This window comes from Nesoenas mayeri, assembly GCF_963082525.1.
Source record: "Nesoenas mayeri genome assembly, chromosome: 18".
NCBI lineage: Eukaryota > Metazoa > Chordata > Aves > Columbiformes > Columbidae > Nesoenas > Nesoenas mayeri.
Window position 1 is genome coordinate 10,236,646 of NC_137566.1, and position 27,123 is coordinate 10,263,768.

General features: G+C 50.0%; 1 protein-coding gene across 2 annotated transcripts in view; it reads left to right on the plus strand.

Annotated features, from left to right (window-relative positions):
* Positions 1–5,876: 5,876 nt before the first annotated feature.
* The window catches only part of OLFM1 (olfactomedin 1), a gene marked incomplete at its 5' end in the record, with an annotated part of 30,050 nt that continues 8,803 nt past the window's right edge, over positions 5,877–27,123 (plus strand). Inside the window, 4 exons of one of the 2 annotated variants that reach the window (XM_080356079.1) lie at positions 5,877–6,687; positions 18,576–18,725; positions 24,057–24,212; positions 26,547–26,766. In XM_080356079.1, the coding sequence (XP_080212205.1) occupies positions 6,622–6,687; positions 18,576–18,725; positions 24,057–24,212; positions 26,547–26,766 (592 nt within the window). Of the gene's footprint in view, positions 6,688–16,624; positions 16,775–18,575; positions 18,726–24,056; positions 24,213–26,546; positions 26,767–27,123 lie in introns of those variants that run through there. The other variant, XM_080356078.1, reaches the window with a different exon arrangement.

The window sequence follows — 27,123 nt, forward strand, 5'->3', positions numbered from 1 at the left end:
TCCATAAAATGAAATGTGTGTGTCACCATATGTAGGCAGCATAATGTGGACTCAAATTAAATAAAAACATTTCAGGGTATATGGTCCAATATGCAATCTGGGCCCTGGGAAATGCTGAGATTTACTCTAAAGTTCTTAGCAGTTGGCTAAAACGCTGAACCCAAAACACTGCAAACTTGTTTTTTTAGCAACATAAGCTGTTGTCTGCACTTCCCTCCCTATGAGCCAATATTACTTCTGAAAATTCAGGAATGTATTTTCTTTTAATATTTCTTTTTTAATGCTCTGGTTTTGGTGGGTTTTTTCTTGGTCTGAGGCTTTTTGCATCTTTCCAGCAATTACAAAATGTCTGAGAGGGCAGAACCCCAAACAGCAGCAAATACTGTTTGCCATCTAATAGCTACCCTCCAGAAATACCATGGAAACTCTTGGAGAGCACACCAAAGCCCCCTAAACCACTCCAATAGCCTGTTAAAATAATAAAAAGAAAGAGGTAAGCTCTGCAAAATTATTCTCACCTTTTCCAACTATTTTTTGACCACTGAAATCTCTCCCAAACAAGGGGCTTCTCAAGCAAGGATGCGCAATTCAGTGCTATTTTAACAGAGCTCAGGCTGCTGAACTGCACAAGGCAATTTTCCCTGTGTGATGGGGGCTCGTCGAGTCTCCGATGTTGGTTGTTATCTTCCTTGGCCCCATTTGTTAATAGGAAAATGTGATTTAAAGCGTGGAGTCCCTCCAGGTGACAGAAACACCAGGAATATGCTGGAGGTTTTGCCTGCTTGGGTAGTGGCTGAGTTTTGTTATCATGAAGCATTGATCCTTGTGTGAGCTCAGGGCTGCTGGGAAGCTTGCAAGCCCTTGAAAATCTGCTAATGTGGATTTTGTTTTCTTTCAAAGAGAATATATCAAGTGCAAAAAAACCCTACTTTAAAGTACCGGGAAGGAGGGTGATGTTTGCACAGGAGCACAAATTCTGCCCTTCTGCATCAGGTTTGCCTGGCATGGGGTTTTAATTCTGTTGCTCAGGTCCTTGAATTATTTGGATAAAGAAGAGGCCAGGAAAGGCACCATTCTACTCTTTAAAAGCTGGAAAACAAAATTGCCAACTGTGAAGCTTGGACTGAAGCATTTGATGAGGGGAAAAAATACAACTGTACCAAAAAGCAAAGGAAAACATGATGTGGCTGATGGTACTAGCTGTGCAACCATCTGGAAATTTTGGATACACTGGTAAAGACTTTGGGAAGTCACTGGGGCACAAAGGCAAAATGCCCGTGTGCTGTTTGCACCGGGGAAAGGGAACTCAAGACAAATGACAGGGAGAAGACTGTCACCAATCTGTTCCTGCCTGGGGCACTGCGGTTGACAGCAGACTTTGCCTTGGGGTTGTGTGAGAATTTGTGCGGCAATGGGGAAAGAACTCGGCATCTCCCAGAAATCGGGGGCACGCAGCTGGATGTCACTGAGACTGGATGTCACTGAGACTGGATGTCACTGAGACTGGATGTCACCGAGACTGGATGTCACCGATGCTGCTGTCTCACACATCCACCCACCGCCCCGTCCTCTTCACCTCTGCCAGCCACACGCTGATTCTGTGCACCAAACAAAGCGACGAGCTGCAAAACGTATAGCAAAAAGTCAATCTGAATGAGGTTTGTTTTCTCTCTTGTCATTAGGTCTGTCTTTCCTAATCCCCCCACCACCACTATTTGTCTTCTTCACCTCCCCATTTCTTCAGGGGCTGTGTTATTTCTCCTCTCTGGTGGAAAAGGCTGGTTTTTACCATTCCTCGCGCACGCTGCTGCTTTCTGACCTGTTCTCACTTGGTCTCCCTGAAGCATCAGCGGATGAATTGAAGTCTGGTGGTGTCTGCTCCTCAAGCCACTTCTGAGCAGGAAGGTGAAGAGCTGCAAAGAATGAGAGATATCTTCTCAGGAAAAAAAAAAGTATGCCACATTTTCAGATGTGTGTGTATCTTGCTTTTCTTGTCCTTTGGGTGCATTTTGAACCCTCGGTGCTGAGACAGCAGGTGAAAATGGATGGGAAGTGGCTTTGCCTGACCCCACATCAACAGCTCAAGAGATCAGGTCCTCAGAGAAGGAGGTAAATTCATGAAATTTGCCTGAAATCAGCTGAAATTTGTCTTAGGTCTTCCTGGAGCATCCGTACCTTGGGAGCAAATGCAAAACCCATCAACGTGACTGGGGATGCATTAAAGGGCCAGGTATTGAAGATGCATTCAGCTGGGGCACGGAGCAACGCGAAGAGCAGACTCAGGTGTGGGGACGATGTGGAGAATTCAGATGAAGTCTCCACGCGTGCATTGGCCAAACGCGCTGTATCAATGTGGTGTCTCTGTTGTGAGCGGACACAGCTGCAAATAAGATGTTTCTGGATGTAAACAGTCCATAGGCTCGTGCCAGATCACTTCTCAAAATGGGAAAAAGAATAAACAGCCTGTAAATACTTGTGACCCTGGGGCAACAGGACCATATATCCTGTCAAGGTGTGTGGTTTTTACTGTTCCATGACAATTTGCTTCGCTGTTCATGGGAAAAATATGTTGGTGCCGTTACCTTGGCAACTGCCGCATCGCGTTATGGTGATGCTCTGCCCGAGGTACGTGGAGCCCTGGCTTAAAGCAGCATGTATGGCTTCATGGTGCCTTTCCCGCTGGACAGGGAGCAGGGCTGAGCGCGGCCCCTCGCCAGGGATGCGCCAGAAGTTGGTAAGGAACGAGGAGGAAGCGAGTTAATTTAGATGTACTGCTTGGACCGCAGCGCTGTCTGATCATGGCCCACAGCCACTTTGGACTACACACGGTGTAAACTTGCAAGAAAATGGAGGTGTTTTCCAAAAGTGTTTCCACTTTGTAAGGGGAGGAAAAGGACATTAAGTGACCATGGGCAGGCTGGATCTACTTTGTTCAGGTGACTCCACCCTTCCTGTCCATATTAACATCTTCTACTAGACTGAGCCAATTTTCCAAGAAAGACCAGGATTTGCTGCCTTTTGGGTTGATGCCAGTAAAAACCAGCAATGGAGAAATTCACTTCCAGTATCTATAGCTGGGATCCTGATGCAGTTCCGAAGAGAAGAGGAAAAACTATTGCACAAGCAGCCATGGTGGCATTCCGGCTGCTGGAAGACAGCATCCTGCGTTCATCATCATCTATCTGCATGAAATCCACATGATTGTAAGTGGAAGATCTCTCCCCATCCATGAAGTTTGCTTTCTTTTGTTCTCTTAGCGTATCGGGGCTGCCAGAGTTGACTTGAACCTCGCAGCTCTTCCCAACACCCACCCTGGCTCCTGCGCTTCAGGCTGGGAGAGTCCCCTTCAGTGTGGGGCATCCCTGGACATCCCAGCAAAGAGAAATTAGGCAGTACCAGTATGACTATATGCTGCTTGGGGGGACCAGACAGACAACCCATTTCCCAGGAAGGAATTTGCTTTCCCATGGTTTTCTGCAGGAGGGACCCACCGCAGGGAGCAGCAAACAGCAGGGCAGGGCTTGAGGAGCATTTCGATACCTTCAGTGCAGCATCACCCTGGTACACCCGACATCAAAATTTCAGGGGAAAGCGCGCAAAAAGAGACAGTAAGCTGTTTTCGCTGATTTCGTACAAAAGGCAGGACGATTGAGCATGGAAATAGGTCTTTGGAAAAAAAAAGATGTGTCTGAAATGTGCTTTTCTGTAGGTAACAAAGCACTGTGAAGCTATTTTCACCGCGCCTGGAAGAGTTTTCATCTCAGAGAGGAGGAAAAGAGCAGGACCCCAGCAAACAAGAGGCACTTGGCTCTGGGATTTCAGGTGAGAGGGGACGGCAGAGCCAGGAAAGCTCCAGCCAGGGACACCGTCAGCCTGCTTCTTGAGGAGAAAATAGGGAGTTTTGTTCTTTAAATCCAGATCCCAGTAAAGGGCAGAGAGAACTGGGCCATATGAACTAAGGGCCACCATCTGGCCCTGTGCAGGGAAAGCAATGGATGGGGCCATTTGTTTTCCCTTTCATTTCTCTTGCTTTCTGTGATTTACACCCTGGGAGTGGAGCTCCGTAGGACAGGGCTCTTTCCTGGAGGAAAGACCGTACAGGGGCTCGAATTCAGTAACAAGGTTCTTGATATTAATTAAGAAATACTTAAAAAGATTAATAAATTAAAACAAATCGCAGAGCTGATGCTTTTGTCATTTACCCAGGTGCAAACTGTGAATATTACCATGAAGGTCAATGAAGCCAGATGTGTATAAAAGCAAAGGAGGGGGAGAAAAGAGATCCTGCTTTTGGGGATATGCTGTTGATGACTAGGAAAAGGTGCTGTTTCTGGTACCACTGTGGAAAACACGGGGAGTTTCTTCTGTTCTGAGGTCTGTGACACCCAAGCTGAATTCACCTTCCATGGTCTCAGCAACTTAAGGTGCAGCTGATCTCAGCATTGGTAATTTTTGCATGAAATAAACTCTTACTGCTCATTTTCTGCACCTCTCAAATCTGTGTTGAGCCCTGGGAGCTCCAGCTACACCATGGAGCATCCTGAGCTGCATCAGCCGCCTGTTGCCTTGTGTCACAGGGTTCAGAGGAAGCTGCTCAGGTGGGTTTTGAAGGCACTTTAGACCATGCTCCCAGCAGAGAAATACAGCCGCGTGTAGCTTGCTACTCCTCCCTCCTTCCCCTTATTTTTGGGAAAACTTTTTGTCCGACTGCAACCCCTGCCAGGGAGAAGGTAACACCCATGGTAAAACACAAACAAAACCACACACCACCTCCTAAGGCACCAGAGGCGGCCGTGTTCAAACCCTGTCACACCACTGATGCTTTTGGCCTCGTTGTGCAGCTCTTGATAAAGTCAAAGGGAGCGTAATGCTTTTTAAAGGTCCTCAGCTTTTATGGGCTATAAAGCATTGACCTTAAAGGGAGGTGCTGAGGGAAGTATATTAAAGATAGATGTATGTGGGATAAGAGGACATGCCAGCTTTCCCACAGCTGCCCTCTGGACTGCCTTTTTCTAAGATCTTTTTGAACTAATGTGTTGATTACCTTCCTAGGGAAGAGCTGCCTGAAGCTGCAGGTGCTGCTGAAGCCCATGCTCAGGTTCAGGGCAGCCTTCCCTTGGACATTTGCTGATCGCAACACATGGAAATCTTTTCTTTCCAGTTTGTCCTCAGCCATTTGTCCCCACTGAGCCTCAGCCTGGGGTCACCGTGCTGCAAATTTCCTGATTCTGCTAAATGTTGTGCTTTGGGATCCCAGGACCTGGCAAACGCTCTGGGTCAGCTCATCGCTACAGACATCCCATCTCCCGCTCCAGTAAAAACCAGTACCAGAGGACTTCAGAAGAAACCTTTTGCAATGAGCAATCGAGGGGGAAAATCCTCTTGTGGAGCCTCTGCTAATTTTGAGCATGTGGCAAGTGACTTGTATTAAATCATTCAATAATCGTTAAGAGAAGATCTGCATTACGTTTCTCACCTCTGGAAAAGGCGGATGACGCCATTCACCTGCGTTGCCAGGTACTAAGAAACTTCATAGTATTTACGAGATCCTGGGAAAACGATGGTTTGGGGAGCATTCGAGGAGTGTGTGTGAGACAGGAATGAGGGTAAACAATCCCTATGGATTTGGGAGGAGAAGGGCACAGTGTGGGGTGGGCAGTGTCCGCAGCCCCCCAGCAAAGCCCCCAGAGCAGCAGCAGAACCCTGGCAGGGCGCTGGGAGCAGGTGCAAGGGCGAATGCCCAGCAGAGCCAGGTTTAGCACCGACCTCCTGCCGCCTCCCATTCTTCTGAGCCTGAGCCTTGCAGTGGATGCCCCTCAGAGCCCTGTGTTTGAGAGGGCATCATTGCTTGGAGGTTGGTATTTTAGGGCGGGGGATTAGACACCTCTGACCCCCTCCAGCACCCCTGAAAAAGGGGGGGTGGGGCAGCCTAGCAGGTCCTTGAGCTCCCGGGAGGGAGGGAAGGGGTTAATAACCCCCCAGCCCTGGCCAAACCAGCATCCGCCGGCCCCGCACCGCCGCTCCCGAGGCTGCTTTTCCCCGGCTCCTTTTGCCGTCTGTAGTTAAATTTCCCCCGCCTCGGTTGATGTCACATCCTGTTCCACAGCCATCCCCTGCTAGTAGCCAGCCCTACCAATTCCTTCTTTTTTTTTTTTTGTTAATCCCTATCCTCTCCCCATCACCCCCCCTTTTCAAGGCAAACTTTTGGCAATAGCGGAGATAATCATTTCGTGCTCCGTTGAATTTCTCCTCGCAAATGTCTTCTGATCAAGGGAGCCATTAAAATAAAAAAAACCCAATTGCCAGAGAGCCAGCACCGGGAGCAGAGGAGAGAAACTGGGATCCCAATAAATATGCAAAGTGAAGGCTCTGCTGAGCAGATTTCTTGCATTGCTTCCTGGGGGTGCTGAGAGCCGCCTGGAGAATTATTCTGATTTTTTTGTTGTATTTTTTTTTTATTGCGTTTTCTTGTCTTTTTTATTTTATTTTTTTTTTTAATTTTTAATTAAAAGAATAAGAACAATAAAGGACTGAGGAGGCAGCGAGGCGCTCGGTGATCGGCACAGGGAGGCTCGCCCGGAGGTGATCTGTATGCAAGGTGCCTAGAACTGGGTGCGAGACATGCAACCGGCAAGCAAGCTCCTGACCCTCTGCTTCCTCATCCTGATGGGCACAGAACTCACCCAAGTAGGTTTCTCTCTTGCTTCCCCCCCCCCCCCCCTAACACCTCCCCCCTTTTTTTCTCCCTTTCTCCCCAACGCCATTTTCTATTAAACCTCGAGAGCACAAAAGAAAACTGGAGTGGGAAGCTGCAGCTTTGTGCCCCCATCCCAGGGCACCCCCCGTTTGCTCAGCCCACAGTGCAGGTGGATCCTCGGGGCCTTGGAGGGGGAGAGCAGGTTGGGGGGGGTGCTCAAGAGACCGGACCCCAGAACTGGGGGACAAGGGGCTGCCCCAGTGTGGTCCCCCCGGGGAGTTTTGGGGGGGACACCCCACCTGCCCGCCCCACTTATGGGGCAAGTTGTGATGTGGGGCTGGGGGGCAGTGGGACCCTGGCTGGGGTTCAGCGAAGTTCGGGGCTCCCTGTCCCAGGTCCCCGCAGGGACGCAACGTGCGAGTGCGGTGGCGGGTCCCTCCTCGTCACCCCCCTCCACGCCAGCTCCTCATTTGGGGGTAGCTTTGCTGATTTTAGGTGACATTTAAATGTCCCTTGATGTTTCGATCTGTGACAGGCTTGTGGGAGAGAGGAGCATTTTATTTATCTCCCTCTCCCCCTTCTACTTTTTTTTTTGCTTTTGTTGGATTTTAATGCTTGCAGTGACTGTTCTGACCCCTGGACTGAGTGAGTAGTGGGGCTGGGGTGAGGAAAGGAGGCACACAAAAGCCATCTCTTGCAAGTGGAACTAAAACTCCATTTGACTTCTTTAAGACAATTGGGGAGAGGGAGGCAGGGAGCTTGTCTTTTGCTTTTTGGGTTATTTTTTTTTTCCCCAGCCACTCAGGAAAGGAAGAAAAGTAATTGCAAGAGGATGCTCTAGATTGTGGGGTTAATTGTGATGCTGCCTGGAAGCAAAAAAATAAAGAAAGAAGCTATAAATAGGAGAGAAATGGAGGCTTCTTAGTGTAGGAGCAATTAGCAGCTGGGCTTTCATCCTGGATGCTTTATGTAGATTTTTTTCCTTTCTCCTGCTGATAATGGTCTCTCCTGTCACTGCCCTATTGCTGAAGTTTCAGTAGCTGAAGCCTTTTGGCTTTGCACCCTCAGAGTATTTCTGCTGCCCCCAGCAAGAAATGGCTAAAGAGCTGCCTTAATTGCATGGAGCCCTCTGGAGAAGGGATGAGAAGGTAGTAATTACGGGGAGGAAGGAGGCAATGAAATCCAAGAGCTATGTGGATGAGGAGGGGTGGGAAGGGACCAGAGCTGCGAGTGAGTGCCCAGGAGAAGCCCATTGTGTGTGAGGATGCTCCGGGAAGGCGCATGCGCCGCGCTGGACAAAGCAGCAGCGGCCGCCAGCATTGCTTGGGAATCAGCAGAAAGGGGCTCCTGGCCATGCAGCAGCCCCATGGCCAGCCCAGGGCTGTGGCAGAGTCATGGTGGGGCCAACTGTCACCCCCCGTCCCTCCAGCCTCCACTCCTGCCCAGACCCATGGATTGCACCCATAGCCTGGGGACCCGGGTGGTGTCCCCTTTCCCACGGCTGTCGCCATCCCCATCGGCCTTGTCAGCCTCCATCGCTCTGCATTGGTGGGTTTTTTCAAGGACACAGAGTTATCAGCTCTTGTGCCAAGGATGCTGCTGTGCTTGGCTACTTTGCCTTTTCCTGTATTTTTTTGTTGTGGTTTGGTTTTTTTTTTAGGTGAATGCAGCACTCCAACTTTTCACCCAACTTTAAATCGGGGTGGGGATGGGGAATCAAATCTGCTCTGAACACTGCAGGCTGACTTTGGCAGAGTTACCTCCCAGCCCATCCCTGCCCACTGACCCCAGGTTGGGAGCCCCTGCTCAAGCCCTGGCTTTGCTGAGCTGCCTTCAGCTAGAGCTGGTTTCTGCTTTGCAGTGTTCACCTGGGCTTTGGTGCCAGCAGGTATCCGAGTCCTGCCAGCCATGCAGAGCTCTCCCGCCAGCGTGCCTGCTGCCTCGCTTGGCACTGCAGAGCCCTTTCAGACTTGTAGCATCTCGTTTCGGCAGCACAGCTGCCAGATGCAATCCCCAAATACGCCTTTCAGCCCAGACACCGCCCAGCTCAGTGTCTTCCGTGTTTAATTCCGTGCCGGATTCACATCTCCATCACACGTGGAGTCTCTCCCACTCCCTACAGAGATCTCGTGCTGGGAAAGGAGGGATCGAGGTTCAAGGGAGAGAGGTTGCTGATTTAGGCAGCTTTCCCTGATGATGCAGAAGCTACAGCCGTCCCTCCTTTCCTTCCCTGCAGTGACACTGCCAGGCCAGCACAGGAGAAAAGGAGAAATGGGGAGATGGGCGGCTGTGAAATGGGGCTGCAGGGGGTGAGCACGTGGCTCTTCTTCCAGCTGGGAGCTGGGAAAGCTCTGCTGGTGGAGGTGAGGGAGTTGTCTTCAAGGTGTTGGTACTGCAGCATCCTCTGATGGGCCCCTTTGCAGGGGGGAATGGGTGCTGGTTTTCGACTGGGGGCACAGGGGTGACGCACACACTGTGGGCTGCACCCCCACGCTTGGTCGGGGCTTTGAAACCAGCCTAAAGTGGGTGGTAGTTTTACCTGTGAGAAACAAGGGGGAGCTGCCCCTACATGCCCCCCAACATCCCAGTTCTTTGCAGATTTCCCTCGATCCCCCCAAGTGCTCCCAGGGTGGGGCTGCAGGAGCCCCAGCCCCAAAGCAAGACCTGCACCAGGCTCTGGGATTTCCCCAAGCAGCCAAAGGTTTTCTGATTTGTTTTGTGCCTTGCCTTGGCTCTCCACAGGTCGGTGATCAAAACCCGAAATGACGTGTGGGCTGAGTGGAACGGGCTGGTTTTGGGGTACAGCGGGGTTTTGGGGTGCAGCACCCTCACTCTGGCTCTGCATGCAGCTGGGGGCTGAGGGCTCCCCGGGCAAAGCGCGGGGCTTTCTGGCCTTGTCGTGTTCTGGATGAGACCCAGGACGGCTCCTCTGCAGCCGTGGAGGAGCAGAGCCAACTTCTGCTCTCTAAGGATCTGCCTGTCACGTGCAAAAAGACGGTGCTGCCAGGAGGGCAGAGGATTTGGGCTGCTGTAGTAAAGCCAGGGGTATCGGCAGAGGGGGTCTTGGATGCCATCTACTTGTCTGTCTGTCCGACCTGTCCTTTTGTCATGCTTGGTGCTTGCTGGTGAGCTGCTGGGGTGTGACCAGTGAAAACCTCATTGCTTTCCTTGAAGTTTCCCAGGCGCGGAGCAGGGCAGCCGGTGCTGTGACATCCGCTTACCCGGTAATCATTGGAACCACATGGGAAGAAATACCTTCCTGGAACAGGCAGTTATTAAACATTTAGGGCTTCTAAAATAAATAAATAAAAATTCCATTGATTTTCCTGAAAAAGGACATCAGGTCCCTCTCGGGGCTGTTTTCAGGAGAGCACTCCCCTGCCCCCAGCCCCATCCAGTCTGGCTGTGCTGGTCCCCTCCATGCATGGGGATGTTCCCAGTGCCCCATGTGCTGGCTGGGCTCTTCCCTCCCCTGTCAGGGAGAAACTTGAAGGATTAAGCTGCAAATCTGCAGCCTGTAACAGGAGGCAGCTGCCTCATCTCATAAACCAATTTGTGTCTTGTTTCACTAACTTCAGCTTTAACTAATAAAAAAGAAAGGTAATTTTCAGCCCTGGGTCTTATTTATTACTCAGGTTATCCGGCCTTGTAATCAGTATTAGCATCACTGCGTAAAGTAATACAAAACTAATTACTATCTGAGTGAGTTAGACAGATGAAGGCTGTAGACTGCGTTGACAGTGGAAAAAGCTAATTCTTGAGTTATGAGTGATAAGTGTTGGCTTTGCTGTGGTGAAGCTGTGAACAGAAAGGAGCAAAGCAGGGACACCCAAGGAGTGCTCCTCTGGGGTTTGTTGCCTGTGGGTGCCTTGGTTGGGCTCTTTGGAAGACCCAGGTGGGCAGGGAGACACCTGAGAGGTTGAATCAGTGAAGCAAGTCCCCCAAAAAGCGGATGATGCACTTGGGGAAACTGAGGCACAGGGCCTGAGACATGACTTAGCGCCAGCAAATCCCACTTGTGGGGGAAGAGCACCTCAAAATCTTGATTTTCCTTCTTTTGTAGACTATAGCCATTGCTTGCCACTGCCCTCCCAGCGCTGAGCCCAGGACCCTGCTCTCAGCCTCCAGATGGGTTTTTGTCCTGGGTTTTGGCCCTGGGAACCATTCTCCCGTGCTCAGGACCCAGGTCCTGGCTCCCAGCCTCCAGCATTCAAAACCAGCCAAAATGCAACAGATCTCCTGGAAGGATAAGAGCGGGGGGACGGCTCGTGCCAGCCCTGGGGCCAGGAGCGCAGCAGCGAGCGCCCCTGGAGCGATGCCGTGTTTTCTAGCGAGCAAGATGCGGAACAAGTTTTTCAGTGTAAAGGCACTTTCTGACTGGAGGCGTGTGCGACTGACCCAGGGAAATACGTCAAAAAAATCATCATTCCCAACCAAAACATCCGAGTAACAGGAACCCGCTGACATGCCAACGGAACCTGCGCCGACTTTAATGGGCTCTGATCTTGCCCAGAGGCTCTGACACGGATTGGCACTCGCTGGTAGAGCAGGAGTTTCATGTCAAGAGCAGCTTTAGCTAAACACAGATTTAGCGGAGTGAAGACCTGCAAAGGGGATTATTCTGTTCTAGTGTAACATAAGAAGCGTGCTCCTTTTGCTGCAGCGTTTCCACACACCGTGCGGATGACAAAAGGGAATGTTGCAGAGTGTTTGGGGTGTAGAAGAAGTCCCAGTGTCCATAGTTTGGGGTGAACTTTCCAAAGCGTGTTGAGGTGCCTGACCCTGAAATGAGGCAGCTCCTGGAGCTGAGCTCAGCACCAGGCACAGGTGGTTTCACACCAAGTCCCACCAGGAGCTGGCAGTGACCTGCAGCATCGTGGGCACAGTTTCCAAAGCACTTTGGGGTCTTGAATTGCTGTTTTCTTCCTTATTTTGCTTTCCCCACCTGTCCATAATGGGAGAGGAAGAGTTTGTTCTGCCTTGGTACAGTGCTGAGGTAACAGTGTGCAGCTCCAAGACTGAGGCTTGTGTGAGTGATGGTAGCACAGATAGTGGCAAAAACAGCCAAAAGGACAAGGATATTTGGAGGTTAGAGCCAAAAATCAGGGAAATCTGGTACCATTTATTCCTGTGACAGTCGTGACCTGCTGAGACAAATGCCCCACAGCAACTGCAACAGAAGATTGTCGCATGCTCCAGAGGTGATGGGTACAAAGTGTATGTTCCTTAATGAGATGAAGTTGCCCACACTGCCTTCTGGGGTAGGTGGGGGTGTCTCTGCTGCCTGGCACCATTCACAGCCCCCGGCTGAGTACAGGCTGGTGCAGAGGGATTTCGGATACCTCCTGCCACAAGCCCAGGTAATGAGGAAAGTGAGGGAAGGGGGTGAACGTTTTCTGAGTTGAGAGGGGGATGAGAAATGTCGTCATTCACTCAGGAACGCAGCAGCACCGGGTGATGGGGCAGTAAGAGGGACTGGGGCAGCATTGGTCGGGACTCCAGGAGGGATGAAAGGAGGCAGTGGAGGCAGAGTCCTCCTTCAGAGCCCCTCCATCAACTACAGAAGGGAGATTTGGAGAAGAGTCAGTCTAAGTGAGGAGGATTCCTGAAGTGACACAGAGAGGTCCTTCTGGAAGGGACAAGACCTTTCCCGCAGCCCCTGGCCAGAGGACACGGCACATCTCACGAGGCTCCAGTGCAGAGCGGAGTGGGAAAGAGCTGAGTACGGGCTGTCCCAGGCACCGGAGCAATCCCAGGACTGGCCTGAGTGCCCTGGGAAATTCCTGAGCCCTGTGCTCCCAGGACAGGAGCTGCCGGCCCTGGGAAGGTGCCTGGGGCACTGCCCTCCATCCGACAGCCAGCTGGACGTGTCCTCCTTGCTGGAGATGTCAGGTCAGCTGAGGTGCCTCCAGCGTTTACTGAGCCAACTTGGAGCAACAGCAACATTTGAGGCTGTTAAAATACAGGTGTATATATTTTAAAGCAGGTCTTGTCCTCTCACCATGCATTAAATAGGAGCGCTCTGACTAGGGTCTACAGACACCATCACCACCTAAGCTTGGGAGCAACAGAAACTTCAGCACTTCTTCTCTGAACCAGCCAGGAGAGGGAGACAATGACCGTCGTGTCCTGCGCACACACACAGAGGAGTTGGCCATGTTTGCAAACCTTGACCCTTGTAGGGCTCCTTCAGGCAGACAGTCCCATCTTACCTTATCACTTCTCAGCAGCAGAATTTTCCACCAAGTAGCTATTTTGGAAGACCCTATTATTTGCTTTTACCTCTCATTCCTTCTCATTCTCTGCTCAGAATATATGCACGCAAATAGCATCCTTTGTTCCTTAACAGTTCATCTGTTCCTGCTATTTACTCTCTGCAGGAGAGGCACCGAGAGGGCACATTTGCAGCCCCAGCTCTTGTGGGGAGGGCGACTGTAGCAAATGCATTGGGACAAGAAAATCTCAGTGACATGAGGAGGTTTTTTTGCAAGGCAATGCCCTGGGCATTGATCAGGAGAAAGGTGAATTCAACCAGCTCAGCAAAACTGGTACTGAACAGATTTCTGCAGATGTTACAAGGAAAAGTTGCTCTTTTTAAGGACGGATCCTGCTTCGCTCTGGAAAGGCCCATCAGTGAATGCTCTCATGTCAAACAGTGTCATCTGAGTCTCCTCCTTCTTGATTTTGCTGGCATTTCTTCTGATTTGCTATAGCATGAGTAAGGGCAACATCAAGTTCACGTCCCTTCTGGTTTTTTGCTGCCTATGTTTCATACTGTTGCCACGCTGAGCTTCTACAAGCAGGGAAATCATTAGGGTAGGGAAGAGGTTTCCATGTTTGCACATCACCCACTTCAGGCGCTGAGATGACAGAGGTCATTTTCCTGCTTGATGCCCGTGACCCAGCACAGCACGAGGTGACCGGCAGCATCGCATCGCACAGCAGTCACCAGCACCTCTTCCTGCTGAATAACCCCTCATCCCTAAAAAACTGAAATAGTGGCATTTCTGGGAGCCTCTTTTTTTGTCAAGTCTCTGCTTGGGACCGGCTGATGTGGGCTCAGCTTGTCACGGGCAGCGTGATGTGCTGGGGACGGGCTATGGCTCTGCCAGCACAGGTTGTACCCTACGGGCTCAGGGCCACCCTGCTCCCTGGACAGGTCATTAATGCATCGAGTCACTGAACTTTCTGAACAGGTATGAAAGAACAGTTCATCTCGTGATGTCCCTGCCTTAACTCCCTTTATCTTATCAGCAAAGACTCCCAAAAACGTGCTGCTTTTGCCTATTTCATAGCCACTGGAAGCAAGAGGAGGGAAGAAAATCACCTGGATTTCTCTCTCCCCCGTTGTTACGCCACAGCCCGTCTTTCAGCTGATGTGAAGGGTTTTGCTGCAGGGATGTGGAGCAGCTCTCCTGACTGCTGCTGCCTCCCCCCCACCTGCACGGACCCTCTGCACTGGGCATTGCTAAAATACTCCCAATAACGGGCCCCCTCCTTAGCAGGGACTTGTGGCTGCTGCTCCTCTCTCTGTGCCTCACTGTCCCCGTCTGCAGAAGCTTTAGTCATTGCAAAGCATTTGAAGGGCATATGAATTAAATTAGCTGCGTGCACTGGTAGGAAATGAGTCTTTCGTTAGCCCAGGTGGAATCCAGAGCAAGGCAGAGGAGTGCTTCTTACCCTGCTGAATACCATTTTAAATAACAACGTATCCATAGGTCTAATTGCCTTTGTATGTGTTTGGAGTAGACAAATAGGAGGGACAAACTTTACTTACAAACTCTGTTTCAAAATGAACATTAAGATGATATAAGTGCAGCACTCAAGTGTTTTATATGGCATGAAATCAGAGAAGCAATCAGGGTCTCAGCTGCTACAGTGCTGAGCACAGCAAAAGCAACTGTTAAAGCAGAACGGGCTGAACTGGAACAAAACAGGGAGCTGTGATTTATTCTAAAAGATTGAAGCCATCTGAGGCTTTTGCCTAAAGACCTTGTTCCTACAACCACAGCTGGAACACCTCCTTGGTGCTGACCACCTCCTCAGGCACAACGCAGCACAACCTGATGACAGTTGTGCCATGCAAAGGATGCCTGGGCTGGCTGAAGCAGATTTCATGGGCTTCAGCTACTTTGGGACCCCTGAGCAGAACAGTGTCACATTCAGAGGGCAGGAGTGTTTTCTTAATGATTTCAGCAGCAGATTGACCTGTCAGCTGGCTGACTTAGCCAGATGAGAGCTGGTCTGGCTGGTGCAGGTGGAAAGGGCAGGGGTGATGCTGTTTGAGGGTGCTGGGAAGTGAAGAAAGGGAATGGCATTTCATGGCTGCAGCCTGTGACATGCACCAGCCACTGCCTCGCAGCTGCCAGCATCTGGTTCTGCCACCACCTTGTCGGGGGGACAGGATCCAACCTGGTGTCAGCACTCATACTCAAATTCATCTCTTTTCCTCCACCTGGTGGACTTGCTAAATTTGCTTCCAGTGCTTTAACAGAAAGTCCCCAGCACTCTCTGCAGAACCAGCTCCACTTGGCTGCTACCTGTCCCTGCTCCCTTTGCCCAGAGCAGCAGAGCCGGAGGGTGCTGGGATGATCCGAGGTAGGGCTAAGGTCCTGTTAGGGTTTGCCTCAGAGCTGCAAAAGCCACAGAAAGCCAAGAGGCTTTTTTGAATTCTGGGGTGGGATGCTCTGGCAGTTTTGGATGCTGTCCCATCTCCCCTGTCCATGCAGCCCTGCCAGCTGGGAGCAGGGCAAGAGCAGCTTTAGGGCAGGAATGGGGCAAGAGCAGCTTTGGGGCAAGAACGGGGCTGCCAGCTGCAGTGTAGAGTTTCTGGGTGTTTTGGCAAGTGTATTGCATCCCTCGTGCTGATGGAGAAAGGCTGCAGAATGTGGTGAGGAGGCAAGAGGAGATATGGGCGATGCTCTGATGACCCTCAGCCCGGGAAGACCACAGGCTTGGGGACCACCATGTGCCCCGACCTGGGTCCCACGTCTCGTGGGTTTGTACGGGAGTGGCGCAGCCTTGCGTGCACCGCAGCGGGGAATGCTGCTCCCAAACCCCCTGCCTGGCAGCAGTTCCCTTTGTCCCCCGTTCGCCGCGGCCCCTCCGGACCGAGCATCGATCGCTCCCGCATCGCGCCCGCTCCGCACCGCGCCCGGCGGTGCCGCCAGCAGCCAGCAGGGGGCGCTGCCGTGCCGCGCCGCAGCGGGGGGCCGCCCCCCGCCCCCTTCTCCTCCCTCCCCAAATCTTTGCCGCCTCCTCCCAAATTCTTTTCCTCTCTCCTCAAATCTTTTCCCCACCTCACCAAAATCATCCATCTCCCTAAATCTTTTTCCTTTTCCCCAATTTTTTCCCCTCTCCCCAACTTTACTCTCCCTCCCGCAAAGTCCTTTTTTCCCTCTCCCCAATTCTTTCCCGTCTCTACAGATCTTTTCTCCTCTCTTCCCCTCCGCTCCCCTTCCCCAAATTTTCTCCCTCCAAAAATAAAATCCCTCCCCTAAATTTCTCCTCCCGTCCGTTCCTCCCTCCCCAAATCCCTTCTCTCCCCGCTGCCTCCCACCCGCCCTCCGCAGTCTCTCTGGCTGGGCGCTCCGCGGCGCTCACGCCCCCCCCTCCCGCCCCTCCCTCTTTTCTCCCTCCCGCCCCGGTCCCGTCCCCGTCCCGCCTCCTGCAGCCGCTCGCTCGGCTCCGGCTGGGGCGCGCCCGGCGGGTGCAGGGGAGGCAGCACCGCTCCGGCACCGGCGACACCGGCACAGGCACCGGCAGCACCATCGCCAGCGCCGGGCAGGGCCGCGGCGGGGCGGCGGCGGACGATGGGCCGGCGGCGAGCGGTGGCGGCGGCCGGGCGGCTGGTGCAGCCCGTCCCCAGCGGCATGGAGCCCGGCGCCGGTGCAGAATGAAGGGTGCTTGGCGCTCCCCCCCGCAGACATGTCTGTGCCTTTACTCAAGATTGGAGTCGTCCTCAGCACCATGGCCATGATCACTAACTGGATGTCGCAGACGCTGCCCTCTCTCGTGGGGCTCAACACCACCAAACTCACGGCGGCCACGGGCGGCACCTTGGACCGCAGCACGGGAGTAAGTGCGGGGAGCGGCGGGCGGGGGGCGCCCGGCTGCCCGGAGCATCCCTGCCTACCGGGGCGGCTGCGCCCCGCTCCCCTCCGGCCGCCCGGTCCCTCCTCGCCTGGGTGTCCCCCGGGCTGCCTAAACCCCTTCTTGCTCCCGGGAGCTCCCTGGCAGTCTGGCTCCTTCGCTGCCACCTTCCCCCTCCCGCCGGCAGGCCCTGTAGAATCCCCCTCCGGCTGCAGAGAGAGGCAGAGCCGTCGCTGTTTGGGGTGATGATGGGGGGACATCGCTTGCAAAGTGCCCCCCCCGGGATCGGGGCGGTGCGGGGCTGCAAGAGATATGGGGCTGGGCTGGGGGCGACACGGGTGCCCCCCGGTGTCTTCAGCCAAAGGGTTGCAAAGTTTCCCTCGCCGCTGCTTTGCAATCGCTGGGTAAAGCAGCTTTGGGACAGCAGGTGCGAGATCTCATTCGCGTCCCAGCCTTTAATCAATAGTCGTTAATGGGGTGCGAAATGCAGTGAAGTTGCGGTGTTATTTTGGTCGTGCCGTATGTTTCCTGTCCCTGTTTCGCTGGAGGGCTGGGACGGTGCCTGGGCTTGCCACGTTAGCTGAGAAAAATAATCCGTTCGTCTGTCTTGCCTTAGCAGGGAAAAATGGGCACCTTTTGCCTCCAGGCTGTACGCTTGTGCCTTCTGAAACAGCCAACATATTATAGCTCTGCAGTTTTAAGACGAGTATTTAATGTAGTGGTTCTGCTGGGTATGAATGAAGCTGAAATTTTTTTCCATGTTACAAGGGATTATGAGACCCATTATTTCGCCCCCCGCCCCGGCTTGTTTTAGCTAGAGAATCAAATTGCGTGCCCAGCCGTCTCTGATAGTGCATGTCTGTCAACATGGGTATTTGCAAGGTTATTTGTAATCAATTGAAATAGTGAAGAGAACGTTTCCTTTCTGGTTGGCAAAACAGTGTTACCTTCAAAGCAGTCAGAGGTTGAATTGTGATTAAATTACGTATTTTGCAAAGTGCTGCGAGATCAAAGGAAAATTAAGATCTGAGAGGTCTGGAGAGCACGAGGGGGACTGGGGAACGTGCTGTGCTTGTGGCTGGGCTCCCTTTCTGCGGTCTGTCCTGAAAGCTCAGCCTGAGATGCTGGTCCTACCCTCTGGACCACATCCCTTCCTTGCTGGTGTGCCTGGCTGGGGCTTTCCCTGCCCAGGACCCCAGAACATTGGCAGGGAAATGGTTGTTCAGGTGAAGCTCCCCATCCCCAGGAGAGTCTGGTGGAGAAGGGGGAAATATGACTCCTGATGTACATTTGCTCAGAAAAGCTGGTTTTCCTGCTGCTCCGGGAGAGCTCTGCAGATACGCCGTGATCGCTGCTCAGCCCTCAGCCAGGACACTGTATCCTCACTGGTAGCTTGGGTACATCCTTCTCATGGTGCCAAGGAGAAGTCGAGGGGTTTGCAATGACAGCGGGTTCCCCACCACGAGCGCTCGGTTCCTTACAGCTCACTACAACCCTTGCTACTTCATGGATTTCCTCATGTCCGTACTTTCCCACCGACATTGCCATATTGCTTCGGTTCTTGCTCTCCTTTTCAGACCCTTCTTTTCTTTGTCCCCAATCCATATTTTTGCATTGCAAGTGAATTCCACCAGCTGGGCCCTTGGAGGAGCCTCCCTTTGCTTCCAGCACAGCTCCAGTATCTGCCACATCCCTGCTGCTTCCTCCACTCAGCCCCATTCACCTCCTGCCGCCCTCACCAGGCCTCCCCTCATTTACTTAACCCGTTTTTCCCTGTGTTAATTAGGTGTTGCCTACCAACCCAGAGGAAAGCTGGCAGGTCTACAGCTCTGCCCAAGATAGCGAGGGACGTTGTATATGCACAGTGGTGGCACCTCAACAGACGATGTGCTCGCGTGATGCCAGGACAAAGCAGCTGAGACAACTATTAGAAAAGGTAACGGTTGAACCCTTCTGGGAAAGGTGGTTTGGTTTGGCATGATATTGGGGATAAAAAACTGTGCTGAGCCTTGGTTTGCAGGGCAGACAGACCCCTGGGCCAGCCCCGCTGTGCTGTAGCTGTCCCCATGTAGTGGGAAATAATCCTCTGCAGTTAGGAGGATAAACCTCTAAGTGTTTGCGAGGCACGGAGAAAAAGGGACTGTGGCCTAAGGTCAGGTTAAAACTGCTGAGATCAAAGCAAAAATATTGAACTACATTGCAAAAAAAGATGTAATTTACTATTTACTGCTTTTTTCATTACGCTAACACAAGCAGTTTCAAAGGATGAGCCTCAACAAGATGAGAGAAGATAGAATTAAAAACCCAAAGCCCCTGCATTCCTAGCCAAGCTGATATTAAAAAGGTCAAATAAAACAGTACAAGCTGTCGACATCAAATAGCACAGAAATGACAGTTAGTGGTTTTCTTTCTAATGCTGACATCCACTTGATTAGTTTTTAATAGTCTGCTGTCCAAAGAGATCAAAGAATCTCATTAGGGAAACATTCCCGATAACAAGAAATTTTCCAGATAATAGATTTCATTGAAGAAATGCTGTTTCATGTGAAACGCTGCTCTTCTCTTTAAAATAGGAATGGACTCCTGTGCTTGAGATTTAATTATCCCTCATGCCCTAATGCTGTGTTGGCATGTGTTGTGCATGACAAAATAATTTTTATCCCACTGCTATTGGGAAGTTGATGTATTAGTCACTCATAACAATATTAAACCTACACTTAACTCATTTTCCTATGTGATAAGGACAATAAAGCGAGGCAGGAAATGTTTAGCCCTAAAACAATCCTTCGGTATGTCAGAGGCTTCTATAAATAATCCCACTCAAGCTTTTATTTCTCTAAGCAATAACAGCAATGGGTCCAACAGCACATTTGTCTGAGAGGCAGCAGGAATTGTATCAGCAGCTGACACAGGCGTCCGAGCGCCGTCGTGTTCCCAGAACTACTCGTATGCATTAAACAAGCAGGATCTGACCCAATGCCCTCTGCTAATGGACAGGCGAGCTGGGCACACGAGACCTGGGGTAATATCGCTTCCCGTGCGGAGGCTGAAAGTGCTCAGTGATTTTTTTTTGCCTTCTGCAGCTCTCTGGCTGCCAATAAAGTGAGGGAGGAGCGGAATTTCAAGGCATGTGTTCTGGGGATATGGTACCTGCCTGATAATCCGTCTGCATCTCACTCCTACGCTAACCTATATGAAAACCCCAAAATAAAGAATAGGCTCTTAGTGCCAGACAACTGATCTTGACGAAGGCTGAAATTATAATCCCTATAGGAAAACGCAATAGCAGAGAAGAGCTTCCAGCTTCCCAGGAAGGATTTCAAACCTGAAAACTCCTTTCCTCATCTGGTATTTTAACTCTAGCTTTGAGATGGGAAAACTTGCATCTCCTGATTTCTCTCTCCCAGCAGACAAAGCAGCATGATGTGTCAAAGAGATAATTGTGTTTAGGTTTTTCAAAGGAGGAGACCTGCATTTCATCTATGGAAATAATAAGGTGTTGCTTTTACGAGTGAGAGAGAACCTGCATTTTTATGTGTGTGGTGTGTGTGGGTACACAAACCAATTACAGCATCTTCAGTGGAAAATCTCTGCATGGAGGCTTCAGCAGCTGAATGTACTTGGAGGCTCAAAGCTGCCAAGACCCCGTTGACACTCAACACATGGGCACAGGCACAGAAAGTGCAGCTCATGCTGCTTGCGAGAGAATCCTGGGTACCCCGTCAGTGTCAAGAGCAGGCGGTGGAGGGGACGGGGAGCCAGGGCCACCGCACAGCCGGTGCAGCCCTGGTGTGACACCACGGTGCCTGAGCTCATCCTTGGCTGGAGTGCACAGAGTCCTTCCAGCCTCGTGTGTATCAGGTGCTGAAGCCAGGGCTTGGACCACATTCAAGCCAAGACATCAGCTAAATCCTGGTCATAAACAGATTATGTTTTATCTTCAAACAGTTGGGTTTTGTTTGGGTTTTTTTGTTGGTTTTTTTTTTTTTGGACCTGTTATCTGGAGGGCGTCCTCCTCGGATAGTTTAACCAGTTTTGGTTTCCTGCCAATCCTTGTTCTTTGCCAGCACTGATTTCCAGATTAAACAGTTCTTTTTGTTCCTTTGATATTCACTTTGAGGTGTATATAGGGAGGACACCGACATTTCTTCTCAGGCTTCACTTTGCCTTCTGCAGACCTTATAAGATGAACTTTTCATGTCTTGGTCCATCAGCTGAGTCCGTCTCTCTCCTAATTCTTCCTTTAGACCATGAAAATCTGCCTCAAGATGCCTCATTGTATTGCTCCACCAGTTTGTGTGGATACCCAAAGCTAAAGATTCATCCCAATTCAAACCCCCAAAATGGGCTTAGAACAGCTCTTTTGAGCTGACCCACCGGAAAGCCTGAGCAGGGTTCTAACCATGGCTTTGACCGTCCAGATCTTGTCAAACCAATACTGACTCTCCATTACTCTGGTTTAATTCTGAAACAAGATGACAAGAACAGTACTGGAAGTTTCATTTGTATCAATTTTCTATTTCAAATGCTAAAATTAACTCTTCCCCAAGACAACTGCAGGTATCGCTCTCCCATTAGCTTGATGGAAAATGAGGTTTCATGTTAAGAGTGCACATTCCACCGATGGAGGCAAAAAGCATTTTAGCTGATATTTGAGGATAGCAGTTAATGGATGAAGCTGAGGGAATTTGAGAGACAGTATCCTTCAGTCTTGGTTCATTAGAGCACTTATGTACACGCTTAAGTTTAAGCATGAACAGGCTCATTGAAATTAATCATGTGCCAAAGTACTTTGCTGGATCAAGGGCTTAATGTGCTAATGAAGGAAAACAAGTAGATCTTCAGCTGATGAAGCACGCATTACTGTCAGAGATCAGGAGTGATGGAGACTGACTTTGTACAAGTCTGGCCAGAATCTTGCCTGATTGAAAACAGCATGGGCAACAAATAGCAAGAGCCTGGGCTTGTAAAACACATCCCTGAAATAGCACAGCAGCTAATTTTAGGCGTCTCGGTTTAGAGGAGGCTATTTTCCTCTGCAGGCAGGGGAGAGGGAGGCTCTTCCAGAGGTGATTCAGATCAGAAGCTGGAGTGAGATGCTGTGATTCATTTCCTAGCGGAGTCTGTCTCTCCTTCCCCACCGCCCAAAAGGCAGCGTAAGGAGCCCCTCGTAGCCTCACTCAGCCCCTGCGGGGTCACATACCAGCGTATTGCTACAGAAATGCTCTTTTCTGATTACTTGCAGCTTGACCTTTAATTAGGATTAGGCATTAGTGGAATAAATGTGGCCAATTTTGTACAATCCCTACAAGCCATTGCTATTCCAATCAGTTGGAGCAGTTCTGCTGTGTAGATACTGCTTGATTCAAAGGAAGGTAGGCTGGATTACTAGGATAAAAGTATCTGCAGACAAGTCATGCTTGTCTAAGACTTCTATTCTCCTGCCTCGGGGTAGAGAGAGGTCTTCAAACTCCTCCCCATTCAGCCCAGGTGAATTAGCACCCAACCATGTCTGCTGGGAGCTTCTGAACCCCTGGGATGTTTGCTCTTCTGCTCTTCAAACCAAGAGGGTCTTGTTCTGCTCTTCCCTGCTCCTCACATCTCCCTGAGCAGGTCCTGGGTGGCAGTCAGGATGGGTGCTGGTGCATCTCTGAGTGATGGGTTGGGACTTGGAGACTGAAAATAGCTTCACCTTTGCTGAGGCAGACCATCAGACCCCTGGAGCAGTTGTACTGGTTGTACAAAATGTTTCCTCACTGTTGGCCTTTGAAATATAGGTTGTCCATACATTTTTAATAGTTCCCTGTAATAGTCTTCCTGTCGTTGTGCATGAGCAATGGGCATTTTGATCCCTTCAGAGATGCACACACCAAAGTTGGCATTTGACCTGTGCTGGTTGCAGCGAGTGGTCTCTGAGACCCAGCTGTGTGTGCGTGTCCCACCGTCCCCTCGCTCTGTCACTCCAGGTAAGTCACAGCAGCCCAGTGTCATTTGCTGGAGGCAATATTGCACTTGCACCGTTCTTCCCCCATCCCAGCTTGTCTGCATGTGGCTTTGGCGAGGATGGAGACAAGAGTGGTTGTGGCAGGATGGGCTCTGCGAAGCATCTCGGGGTGGATCTGCAGAGACAGCACTGGCTCACGTTGGGGTTTTGCTCAGACACCCACAGATGAAGAGTCTTGAACCAGGATGCCTTTAGTTGGGGCCATGACGCAGCAGCACACTCAGATGCCTAATTCATTTTAAACACAAACGTCATCCCTCCTGATGCTGACCGTTTTATTTCTGTGGGTATCGCGGCTGTGGCAGGAGCACCAGTTGCAGGCTGAGCCTTGTAATATATAAACCATGGTGCAAACACAACCATTCTTGATGCAAAGACCTTAAATTACACCCATTGCTAAACAGGTGATTAGGTGCTTGCTTAAGTCAGAGCTTCATTTACCTTCTTCTAGCCTGAAAAACCAGAGAAGGGAATATAATAATAAATCAGATGGCAGCCAGCCTTCAAAACCAGGTCAGCCTAGCTATCGTTTCCCTCTCTCCTCACACCTTTTTTCTCACGAGGAGCCCAGCCAACCTTCTTGCATCATTCCTTCGTCAGGGCCAGATGGGCGCTGTGCGGGGAGCCGTGGGGATGCGGTGTCGGTCGGCTGGAAAAGATGCCGACTCGGCAGAAGCGCCCAAGCGGGCAGGTACCGGTGGGACCAGCCGGAGCGGGAGCTCCCGCGGTACTTCCCAGCTTCCAGATACCCTCACCTGCAGCTGCGTTTGTTGTGGCAGATGCTGTATAAACAGTAGGGCTGTTTGGATAATGAAGTTTTTACTAGCTGGGAGTAAAGTTTGCACTTAAGCAATCAGTAAGTGTCACTTACGTGCAGGAAGGAATGATGATGTGCACCTCAGAAGTGTTTCTTGCCATCAGATGTGCTTCTGCTCGACTAAGAGCCTCTCATGCCATCCCAGCCTCTCGGAGTCCATTGAGAGTGATGCATTTTAGCCTTGACTGCAGCCCTTATTTGCATGTGCGGTCTTTAAATTATTCTCTGTAGCACAGCAGAATAAATGTTTAGGAAACCAATTTGCTCTGTTTTAGAACGTGGGGTCATAATACCATGCGATGCTGTTGATTAACTAGTAAATAATGCATAGGCTGATTGCCCTTTAGCTTTGTTGACTGTGTAGGAAAAGGTTAACGTTCAGCATTAGGATGCAAGCGGGGCTGCCAGAGAAACACCTTCTCAATGAGTCCCTTCTCGTTTGATAGGTGCAAAACATGTCCCAGTCGATAGAGGTGTTGGACAGGCGGACTCAGAGAGACCTACAGTACGTCGAGAAGATGGAAAACCAGATGAGGGGACTGGAATCAAAATTTAAACAAGTGGAAGAAAGCCACAAGCAGCACCTGGCAAGGCAGTTTAAGGTATGTCTGCTTTCCAGTCCTCTAACGAAGCTGTGGCCAGGGGTTTGGCATGGTGGACATGACCTTGGTCCCCATCAGCTCACGTAGCTCTTGGTCCGGTCGTACATGGTGCTGGTGGCTGCCCATCCTCCTCCCCAAAGCACGGCCAGATCCTGGTTGTGCCATCGCATCCTCAGCCACAGAACATTGTTCTAGAGGCTAAAAACATAAATCTCTGCATTCCCATCCCCATGAACCACTTGAGTGCCCCACACAGGGCGATGTAGGGTGAGATGGGGTTTGCGGGGAGACCTCGGGGCAGCTGAGGTCAGGGTGGGGGGGGTTCCCTGTTTCTTGGGGAAAAGCCCATCCTTGGGGTGGTTGTAGCAACGGGGCGATCGAGCAAAGAAATCGACTCCCCCGCAAAAAAATATAAACCCAAAAGTACAACCATTGCAACTGTCCTCGGGCTGGCAAACTGCACATCTCAAGGATGTGCAAACGTCCAATTTTGAAGGAATGGTGCTGGCAGCAGAGCCAGCACCTTGTGATGGATTATATGTGTTTTGTCCTGGTGTCATGCAAACGAGAAGTAAAGAGATCAGCCTTTTAAATGAAGCAAGCAATGGTCAAACTTTTAAGAACTTGATTGAGAGCAAGCAAAATTTCCAAAAAGAGGCTGTCAGCAATATTTGGAATGTTACATTTTAGTAGTGCTGTGGGTTAATAGATATTAAAAAAAAAAAACTAGAAGATTTCTAGTGAAATTTGGGGACATTTCTGATCAGCGACGCAGCTGATTCCCATCCTCATCTTCAGGGAGCTGCCCGGTTGGCTGGTATTCTAAAGCAGAATTATTTTAACTGATGTGTTAAATACTGAAATACCAAGATAACATCAGGAAAAGCTGGGAAAGAAGGTTCTCAAAACTTGTCACCAACTCCACCTCCTCCGCTCCCCATCTCCATTTACTGCAGGACCCTAAATTTAGCTCTGCAGTCTGGATGTCAGGACCATCTTTCTGATTTAAACATGAGTTTCTTTTTATTTCTTCTTTATTTCTTTCTTTTCCCCCACCCTCCATCCTGATGAGTTTAATCCTCCCCATTGCCTGCCAGGGAGCTTGCACCAAGAAATGCAAGTCAATAAGAAAATAAATCGATTCCCCACATGCAAACAGCAGGAGGGAAAGCCTCTTGACTTAAATAGGAGGGGATGGGAAGGAAAGAAGTGAGGCTGAGGAACCAATTTCTGATCCCGTTCACCCCCGAGCTGCTTCAGCAAACAAATGTCGCAGCCCTGAGCGCGGTGAACTTGGCCACTGTGCATTGATTTAAGCAGCACCAGGTATCCTGTGTATGCTAACATGCTTCATTAACGGGTAGGTGCATGCATATTTATGTCTACTCATTAGCTGCTGGAGCAAAGCATCTTTAACAAAATGCTGCATACCGTGCCTTTAAATGAGGCCTTCATTTAATTTAAAAAAGAGAGAAAAAAAAAAAGTCTTCGTTTCTGCAAAATAAATTTGATAATTACTTTGATTTTTATGTTCTTTATAGCATGCCTAAAACCAGTAAGGAATTTTTGTCTAATTTGCTGCCAAAGCACCATTTTAAATAACAGCCACAGCATTTTGTTTCTGCTAATGCCAGCATTAAAATGTGAGGGGTTTGGAGCTCTTGTGTCTTCTTTTTTCTCTTTAGTTCCGTAAGAGTATTTGTCTATGAATGGCTATCTATATAAGGCAGGTTAGTGAGCTAGATCCTCAACAGTATTTCATTTTCTTGCTTACAGGGCTAACTTAAAAGCAAGTTTTTTCAATGCTGCAGTGACTGAAGAAGCAGTTCACTCCCATGTAACCATGAAAAGAGGGCCACAGAGCATTTTGCACCATGCATTTATTTTTTTGATTATTTTCCAAATTAGCACCATATCTCACTAAGGAACCTTGAACCACACAGCCGAGATCTTCCTTTGCATGCAATTGTAGATGCATTTCATGAATAGTTTGAAACCCTTGTCAATGCATATATATATTATTTTATTTTATTTTTTTGGAAAGAAAAAAAAAAAGAACTCTTTGTGTATGTGATCTGAAGCATGTAACCCTAAGATGTTGCATTCTAAAAATGACAAATAAAGGCCTTTCCCAAATATTTTGGTGTTCTGCAGCCTGTTTAATATGTTCTTTCCAATACATCATTTGGACCAAAGTAATAACTAAAAATAATTTTAATTATAATAATTGTGGGATATGAACATTGCACTCACATAGGAAGCAACCAAGTCAAGGCAGAGTGTTGCAGATTTTTGCACGCATAGCACTGAACCGAGCTTATTTTAACCTTGCAGGCAATAAAAGCGAAAATGGAGGAACTTAGGCCTTTGATACCAGTGTTGGAAGAGTACAAAGCCGATGCAAAATTGGTATTGCAGTTTAAAGAGGAGGTCCAGAATCTGACGTCAGTTCTAAACGAACTCCAGGAAGAGATTGGCGCCTATGACTACGAAGAGCTTCAGAACAGAGTGTCAAATCTTGAAGAAAGGCTTCGTGCATGCATGCAAAAATTAGGTAGGCTCAGAACAACATGGTGGCACTGCCTAAACACCATCGATGTTAAACCCTGCATCCCGCCTGGAGGCAGAGATGCTAGACTGGACATCTCCTTGGGCCTGGCCTGGCTGGAAGGGATGAGCTCGCCCAGCCAGGTTCGATCCTGTAAACATTTATGCGATAAGTAACATGAATCTTGGGAGTAGTCCTGCTGAGGATTACTGGCATGACCAATGTTGCTTATGGCGTAAATGCTTCAGGATCAGGCCCTTGGCACTAGGCATGTGACATTTTGCAGCGTTTGCATAAGTGGAGGGTGAAACGTGGTGAATTCGTGGCCGATTTGCAAATAACACTTATGCAAAGCAAACACAT